General features: G+C 38.4%; 1 protein-coding gene across 1 annotated transcript; it reads left to right on the top strand.

The window, feature by feature from the left end:
• Nucleotides 1-8,631: 8,631 nt before the first annotated feature.
• Nucleotides 8,632-9,585, top strand: LOC101631592 (olfactory receptor 1P1-like). The gene has a single exon (XM_012726166.1). It carries the CDS (start codon nt 8,632-8,634, stop codon nt 9,583-9,585), a length of 954 nt encoding a protein of 317 aa, XP_012581620.1.

Below are 9,585 nucleotides of genomic sequence, written 5' to 3'. Positions count from 1 at the left end.
TTCAAACAGACATAATCTCAATGTTTTATCAGTCAAAATCCTTGCAAACATTAAAAGAAGACTCTAAACAATACAGGCATGTTTATTTTCAATAAGTATATAATGAAAAGATAAATCAGTAAGTTCCATATTATGGTAACAAATGTCTTCATCCTCATCTGCAAACTCATGGCTGATTGTAAATGCTAATTGTTACATTCGTAGTAAAGGAAACTTGTGTTTTTTCAACGTTCTTCTGTTGAATGTGTGACTCCTGCCTCAATAAAGACTAAAAAATACTTATGGAATTGTTATTTGCAATAGTCAAGATTTGGGAAACAACCTCAAACTCCATTGATTGGTGAATAGATAAAAGATGTAATACACACACGATGGAATAGTTACCAGTCATAATAAAATGAAAGTTTTCCATTTGTGACAATATGAATGAAACCTAAGGATCTTGTGCTAATTGAATTGTCAGATGTCAAATATATTTCCACTCATTTGTGGAATGTAGAGAAAATAAAAGATCAAACAAAAGAAAAGGGAAACAAACTCTTCGACAGAGAACATATGTGTCGCCACCAGATAGGTATGGAGGTAACAGGTAAATTGGGTGAAGAGAGTCAGTTGCATGGTGATCTATGGAAACTAAACTCCAATGGTGTTATGAGGTTGTATATACATGTATAGAATTATATTCTGTATATCTGAAGCTACTACAAATTCATAAATTGACTTTACCTCAATAAAAATGTATTTTAAAAAGATAACTAGGGGCCCTTGCTGGTGGCACAGCTGATTGGAGCACAGCACTGCTAAGCTGGCTACAGCCACTTCAGTGCAAGTTCAATCCCCAGCCCCAGAGGTGACCCACATAGTATGGCAGACCTCTCCTGTCTCACCCGCTGATCCCCTCAGCAGTGTACTTCTTGATCTGCCTGTTCTGCTCCCCACTTTTTCTCTGGTGAATTCTCTCACTGCCCCTGCACCTCTGGCCTGCTCAGTATGCATAACTAAATACTTTAATAAAAATTAAAACATAATTAAGACTTATACTTTTTTATTGATACAGTATATATTTAACAATTCCATACCAAGGCTGAAAGTGAATGCAAAATTATTGTCTAGATCAGTGGGTGGAACAAACTTACTGAAGAGCTTCATGAGGGGAAATCCAGGAAGGTAGATTCTAACAAAAATACTTCCAATTATTTAGATAAATCTACTGTTCTGTTATGTGAAGTGAAATTTTGATATTTGAGCTTCCCACCAAAATGAGAATTTGTGTGGAAAAAGACAATGGTTCAGGAATTATGAGAGAAGAAAGGCCCAAATTGTAGCTTTAAAAAGTGAGACATTGGAAACATCACCAGATGGCAAAAAGGATCTTCTTTGCATCAATCCAAGTGGGACACCTAATAGCAAGCCAGAGAGACAGTACACCAGAGTGGCGAAGGGGGAGGACCTAGAATACTCGGGACCTCAGAGACCAACACAGATTACACAGAGCAGATCCAAGAGGAGCCACATTGTATTGCTAGGAGTTGTGTGGAGAGAGAAGTCTGAAGGCTGTGTTCCAGGGTGTGAAACATGGACAGTGGAGCCTCTCATAAAGCCAGGGTCCCTGGAGGGGGGAAAGAGAAATGCGTGAAAGTTCACACCCTTGACTAAGGGAGGATGTTGGTTTGTGTTATTGACATACTATTGGTTTATAATAATGTAGATGTGTCAGTGACATTACTTAAGTAGCCTCAAAAAAACACCTCAGTAAGTGTGTATATATATATATATAAATCACACTACTTCCTTAACATAAGCTCTGGTATATTCACCACTATCATAGACTCCCCGCCACCCATCCATTTCTCCCACCCTCCTTCCTTTCCTCTTTGGTAACCACCATTTTGTTGTGAGGCTGAGTCATTTTGTTGAAATTTGTTTTCTTTATATTCCACATGTTAGTAAATCATTTGGCATGTGTCTCTCTAAGACTTAATTTGCTTAACATTATCACCTCACATTCCATCTATAGTATCACAACTGGTAAGATTTCATTGGCTTTTTTCAAGTCATCGTATTTCATTGTCTATATAACACACATCATGCATGTAGATCTTTTTTGTCCAGTTATCTGTTGGTGATCATTTAGGATTTTTCCAGGCCTTGAAAGTTGCAGATAGTGCTGCAGTGAACATAGGTGTGCAAATGTTTTTGAATTAGTGTTTTCATGTTCCTTGGGTAAATACCTAGAAATAGAATTGCTGGATCTATTTTTAATTCTTTGAGACACTACCTTGCTGTTTTATGTAAGGTCTATAATGTCGTGATATTATAAGTTTAAAAACTAAGGCCCCAATCCTTGCCTAGAAAGCAACTTTGGAAGGCTCAAATGGACAAAAGGAGTAGATGGGAATTGCCATGGGAACTGATCCGTCTTGTTGCTGATCCAGATCTGAGAAAGGACACTCAAGACTAGTCACCTGAACCAATCAGTGACACCTGGCATATAAATAGGTCCTCGGGCTTAGCAGTGTATTTCAATAAATCTGACTTTTCTGTTCTCCATTTTGTCTCTGGTAAATTATTTCACCTCAACACCTCTGTTCTACACTCCAACTCTTCCCCACACTTTACCAATTCCCAGTCCCACCAACAGTGCACAAGGGTTCTTTATTCTCCAAATCCTCCCACTCTGTTTTTCTAGTCTTTTTAATAATATATACCACTTTGCAGAAATGAGGTGGCATTTCATTGCGATTTTGATTTGCATTTTTCTTATAAGTAGTGATGAACATTTTTTCATGTGACTGTTGGTCATCTGAATGTCTTCTTCAGAGAATCCTCTACTCAAATCTTCTACTCATTTTTTGACTGGGTTTTGTTTGCATACTGGATTTTGGATATCAACCACTTGCCAGGTAGCTGATCTGCAAATAGCTTCTCCCAGTCAGTAGAATGTCTTTTCTGGTTCATAATAGTTATTTTCATTTTGTAGAAACTTTTTGGTTTGAAGTCATTCCATTGTTAATTTTTGCTTTTGTAGTCCTTGCTAATTTGGAGGCAAGTCCTCAACCTCTCTAAATTCAATGCAGGGGAGCATTTCACCTTACTGTCTATCTGCTTTGTGATTTCAAGTCTTACATCCACGTCATCAGTCCACTTTGAATTTGATTTTGTTTCTGGTGCTTGATACTTCTAATTTCATTCTTCTGCATGAGAATGTTGAGTTTTCCCTTCATCACTTGTTGAAGAGCTTTCTTTTCTCCATTGTATGTTCTGCTCCTTTGTAGTAAATTGACTATCCACTGATCATTGTGTTGGTTTTTTTCCCCATTAGCATACTGTTTTGATCACTGTCACTTTGTAGCAAAGTTTGAAGACAGCATGTAACACCTCTTCTCTCTTCTCAGGATTGCTTTGACCATTCTGAGTCATTCGTGGTTCCACTGTGTTTGTCACTTTATATACATTTTTAAATTTTGCGCATGTATCAGTATATTCTTACCATTAAAAATATATATATCATTTTTTATTTTAATGATTTCATGATTACAGCTTCTGTTGTTTGTATTTTTATAACATTGCTGATTTTTGTACAATGTTGATTTCTCCTCTCAGGTTATGCCTGTAAAATTACCACCATAAGACACCCATGAACCATCACTATAGATTCTTGTGCTCTTCCTTCTTGCTGGATTCCCCTTCCCCACCCCTGATAATTTATAGTTTAACTGCTAGTTCAGTCTTTTGTTTTATTGCGAATCCTTGTATGGTTTCCCTGTTTTCCTCTTATAAATGAGACTATCCAGTACTTATTTCACTGTACATACTACCTCCATCTCCATGGATGTTACTGTAAATGGTGTAAGTTTATTTTTTTGATTTCTGAGTAGTATTCCATTGCATATATAAGCCACATCTTCTTATTCTAGTAATCGTTTTTGGACATTTAGATGTGAAACTAGCTTTTTTTAAACTTATGTTTGTGGGACATGCCAAAGTTGGGATACATGATCTAGTTCATCATTTTTAGCATTGTATGAGATATGTAAAATGCAATTTGCTTATCTGTTTTTCTTCTAGGTTATTTCTAGTTTTTCATATTATAACAATGCTGAAATAAACTTTTTTGTACCTTTCAGTTGGACACATGAAAGTTCTATGAAATATATTGCTAAGAATAAATTGCTGGGTAGAAGGTCATGCATACCTTAACTTTTAGTAGTACAGTACTGTTGTGGTTTTTCCCCCTCTCTCTTGTTATTACCTTACCAATGTGACTTTCAGTGGTAGCTTACACGTCCTCATGACTTGAATGTTGAGTATGTTGGTTGTTATGACTCATCATTGCCCTTTCCCTGATCAGGGGCTTAGGCACCCTCCTTAATAGCCCCGGGAGGCAGGAGAGTAGTCCATAGTGAACTACTGACAGACATGGGTGGACAATCTTACCTCGAGATGAGACTGACTCAATAGGTGCAACTATTGACCCAGTGTTCTTCTCAACGCCATGCTAGTGTGAGTGTGCAGAGTCCATATCCCTGCTTAGCTAAATCTTCTCATAGCCTTCATAAGCTACTTTCATGAGTCAATCTACTCCTAGGGAACCTTGTTCAAGATGATCAAGATTGCCAAAGACTTTCCAAAATTGTTGGTCCAACTTGTACAGTTAAGCAGTGCTCTAATTCCAAAAAATGAAAACATTTTAAGAGCTGAGGAAAGAACTTCCAGGAATGGGAAAAAAACCCCTGAAGTATAAGGTCTTGTATCTTTGTCTCAAAGGTCTTTCTTCTTTGTGATTTGAAATGACTGGAAGAAAGAGAATATGGCTGAAGATATGGGATTAAAAGGAATGAAGATGATAATATTTGAGGCTGTATAAATATGCAATAGGGAGTCAAGATAAGGCTAAAACTGGCTTTTTTTTTTTTAGTTTAATAAAACAGTGTTGAAATTTTTAAGCAGCACTGAGCCAGTGTTCTATAAAGAACTTAAGAATATTTCTTGCTGGTGTATATAGAATTGGTGACAAAGAGATGAGAGAAGCAGAGAGTGGCATGTCCACAATACAAAGAGAGTGGGTTGTAAAAATCACAGTATTAATGCAAAAAAGTAAGAACTATAATGAGAGCTGTAACAGTTCTAATACATTATTTATTTTCTGTAACTTTTTCATTTCACAGCATTTTTCCTGGAGGAAGATCACAGAAAGCTGCAGACATGCTGGTGTACTGGTCTGTGTTGGGTCTTAGCTCTGATCAGATGGCCAAGCAGCTGCACTTCAAGAACCAATACTGGACATTCCTTCCAGGGAGGTCAACTGCTGGTGACCCCAGAGCCACTTTCATCCAGGACATAAGGTAGAGCAGCAATCTTTTTCAGAGTCTGGTCTGTCTAGAGCCAATGGTCCCTGGTGCCCCTGAGTCCTCAAGGTCTTCTAACTGTAGCCAAGATACCACTGTGTCCCAGTCTCTTCCCTCTCCTGCCCCTCCAGCCTCATAATGACCTTCAGAAATCATATGAGAAAATATGCACACTAAATTGATAGTGGCCTTGGTCTCCTACATTTTCTATTATCTCAAGGAATGATTTCCTCCTCGTAAGAATCCTTAGTCTTTTGTAAAGACTTTTTGTGTCTTAATTAAAAGGTTGTCATTTCAGATTACCAGTAGTCATAGGAGGTATTTTTAAAACTTAGTTCAACTTATGACGTATCCAGTTAATAACATTTTTTTAGAGGCAATCTCAATACTATAAAGCATATATTTCCCCCTTCAAGAACTGCTCCTGAGGGAATATATAGGTCATGGGACAATTACTGAGCTTCCATCTCCCACAGGATCCTTGAGAACAGTCATACTAAGGCTCTGGAAATAAATTGCTCAAGTTCCCTTATGTCCTAGGGCTAAAAACCCTGGGGTTTTCCCTGATGTTAATGAATAGAAACTCCCTGTATCCTACCTTGTTTCAGTTAGGAAAAGATGCTATAGTGGAGGCAGAAAATCTGCACATGAGCATGTTATTATGCTCTGCCTCAGAAGCAGGCCAATCTCTGAGTACTCTTGTAGGCCATGATGTTAATACCCAACGATGTTGGGGGTTGAAGAGTAGGCAAAAGCTCATTGGTCATGGATGCTGAGATGGACACCAACAGGAAGGTAAGTCCCACATCTAGAATGAGAAACAGCCCCAGGACAGACCTGGTGGAGCACAGCAAACACAGAACAAATGTGTCCTAATGTGGTCAGGATATGAAGGAAAATGAGGCATGCCTTCCATTTCTGAAGTATACCAACAATTAGGAAAGAAAAGACCTAAGCATTTGATGAAGAAAATGTAATGAAATGTAGACATGGTTGGGGAGGAAGGATGGTGTTAGTTTAAAGTCTCTTTCATCAGATGACAAAGAGATTCCCCAGGCAGTGTATAGGAGTCATCAGACGAGGGACTCAGAAAAGAGGTGATGGAGGAGAGCAGTCATAGTGGATCCTTTCAGGCTGGTGTGTCCAGGAGAGCTTCACAGATAAGGAGCATGAAAGTGGTATGAATCTCAGGATGACTGTGAATTTCATATTCTGATTTCTGAGGGGAGACTCAGAAAGTTGGGCACCCTAATAAAAGGAAGTCTCTGGACTGAGAAATATCTTCCTCTGGGATAGATCATGGGCTTAGGTTTTCTCAGTTTTGTGTGGGAAATGAGAATGTTTTTTAGTCTTTTCCTCTATTTCAATGAAAGCTGTTTTTACCCAGTTGCAGACTTAACAACAATGTTCTGGACTTTTAGAACATAGGATCAATGGACAGCACCCATGTAACCACTATACATAAAATCAGGAAAACTCTCTTTTTGTTTCTAATTACCTTTTCTGACTGAGCTTCCAATTTAGTAGATACAAGAATAGAAGTCTGTGCTTTCTATTCTGTTAATTACTAGAAATACCTTGTTACAGCCTTTCACTTTGTCGGTCTTTAGATCTAAGCTAGATTTCTTGTATGTGTAATATATTTGGGTCATGCTTTTTATCATTCTGCTATTTTGCTTTTTTGTTACTTTACTTTTTGTATGTCTATAATTTTATGTATGTTGAAATGACTTCAGTATTGTTCATTCTCCTTTGAAACCTTTTAGAGTTGTCATTGAAGAAATGGCTTTGTTTGAACTTTTTACATAGCTTCTCAGGTCCTATTTTATATAGTCTTCTTGTCTACAAAATCCTTATCTGAGTGTCTTTATTTATACTTCAGAATTTTCTTTTATAAGGAAAGTTTCATTAAAAATTTAAAATTCTTAAAAATATACTGTACTTGAACTTGTCCCTCATGAAACACATTCTTATGGCGTATTTCCTGATGAAAAGTAAGTATCTGGGCATTCTTTCTCTTGATATTTCTTTAAATCTTTTTGAATTTTGTCAGTACTGCTGACAAAATATACCAAATAATCTCCATGTAATACAGGAATATAAAATTGTTCATTTGTAATGCTAGAAGAAAACAAAGCCATAAAAATTCTGTAGGCAAAATATTGTGCGTGTATGCTGTTAGAATAACCTTACTTAGATGGAAGGACCAGTGAAATTATGTATTTGGTGACTTTCATGTTGCAATGTGTGCCATTTTACCATGACAGATAATAGAAAATATATCCATTACAGTTTCCTATAATTCCTCTTACACCTCGTACTCAAGCAAGCTCCTACTCACTGTTTCTGACCTGTTCAGGCTCTACTGTCTGGGTTTTGTTCAACAGCTTAACTCATGCTGCCCATTGACCTCCCATCTGTCAAGATCCTGAACTACATTTATCTCTCAGAACACCTTCCCTTTCTACCTAGGTCGTGTTTGTAGAAGGTGTGTGCATGTATTTTGCATGTGTGTGCCACTTATATTTGTGTGTGTACCAAATCAATTTTTTAGATTTTGAAGAATAAGGATTCTGTGTTCTCTGTTATTATGGGTAACTTGAAGAGTTATCTTTATATATCCTTTTCTAACTAGCTGTTTGATTGTTATACTGATTTCCAATAGAATTAGTAAGATGAGGCTATATCTTCAGACTACTGTTTTTCAGGAAATATAGTTCAGTCTGAAGTCTGAGAGTAATTTGCAAAGAGCTGAATAGATGGAGAACCCTGCAGCAAAAATTTAAAGGATTTTAGTGTTATGCCAGTCCCATTACACTGGAAATTCCAGAACAGGGAATGCCATTATCTGATTTCCCTGGATCACATAAAACACTATTCTAGCAAGATTAGTACTTAACATATGGAATGAATGAATGAAAACTTCATGACCCATGAGGAGGGCAACTGAAGAAAAGAAAATACTACCAAGGAAAAAATGGGAGAGAAAGGAGTGTAGAAAATGAAACATGAAATCTATTGCAAATCTTTTAAATGTCTCTCATGCTTCCTGCATATTGTAGTAAATAGTAAGTAATAGTAGTAGTATAGTAAGTAGTTTTCAATAAAACATAGTCATGTACAATAGTCATGTACAACATGGTTGTGATCTATAAAAATACACAAGGTCATTCTTTTTCATTTCAGTGTACAAATAATGACACATTTATCAACCGTCTAGAGAAACATGTGTAGTATGTGTTAATGGGTGTCTACCAAGGTCTCTTTCTGTGACCCTGAAGTCATGGCAGAAAGGAACCAGACCAGCAGCTCTGAGTTCCTCCTCTGGGGACTCTCAGATCGGCCAGAGCAGCAAGGTGCCCTCTTCCTGCTATTCCTGTGCATGTACCTGGTCACTGTGACTGGCAACCTGCTCATCATCCTGGCCATTGCCACCGACGCCCGTCTCCACATGCCCATGTACTTCTTCCTTGCCAGCTTGTCCTGTGCAGACATCCTTTTTGTCTCTACCACTGTACCCAAGGCCCTCATGAACATCCGAACCCAGAGCAGATCCATATCATATGGTGGGTGCCTGACCCAGCTCTACTTCTTCTTGACTTTTGGAGACATGGACAGCTTTCTCTTGGCCACAATGGCCTATGACCGCTATGTGGCCATCTGCCACCCTCTTCACTACACGATGATCATGAGTCCCCGCCGCTGCACCATCCTGATCACTGTCTGCTGGACCCTTACAAATATCCTGGCCATGCCTCATACCTTTCTCATGCTTCGACTTTCCTTCTGCTCCAATAAAATCATTCCTGACTTCTTTTGTGACTTGGTACCACTAATGAAAGTATCTTGCTCTGACACTAAGGTCAATGAGCTTTTGCTCTTCTATTTGGGAGGAGCAGTCCTTGTAGTCCCCTTTATACTCATCCTGATCTCTTACATTCGCATCGTTTCAACAATACTTAGGTTCCCCTCAGTGCAGGGGAGGCGCAAGGCTTTCTCTACTTGTGGGTCTCATCTTGCTGTTGTTGCACTGTTCTTTGGGACAGTATTCAGGGCTTATCTGTTCCCCTCATCTTCTTCCTCCAACTCAGTAGAGAAGGATACAGCAGCTGCTGTGATGTACACGGTGGTGACTCCCCTGCTAAACCCCTTCATTTACAGCCTGCGGAACAAGGACATGAAGGGAGCACTGGGGAGACTTTTCAGAGGCAAAGTCTCCTTCTTGAGGGGTCAGTAA

This window comes from Condylura cristata, unplaced genomic scaffold, assembly GCF_000260355.1.
Source record: "Condylura cristata isolate star-nosed mole 26May11 unplaced genomic scaffold, ConCri1.0 scaffold00017, whole genome shotgun sequence".
NCBI classification, from domain to species: Eukaryota; Metazoa; Chordata; class Mammalia; order Eulipotyphla; family Talpidae; genus Condylura; species Condylura cristata.
The sequence above is the reverse complement of the archived record's forward strand: the minus strand, read 5'-3'. Positions and strand labels throughout refer to the sequence as shown.

Bases quoted from the DNA above. Each gene is read 5' to 3' on its own strand.
- LOC101631592 (XM_012726166.1), top strand. From the start codon at position 8,632: ATGGCAGAAAGGAACCAGACCAGCAGCTCTGAGTTCCTCCTCTGGGGA.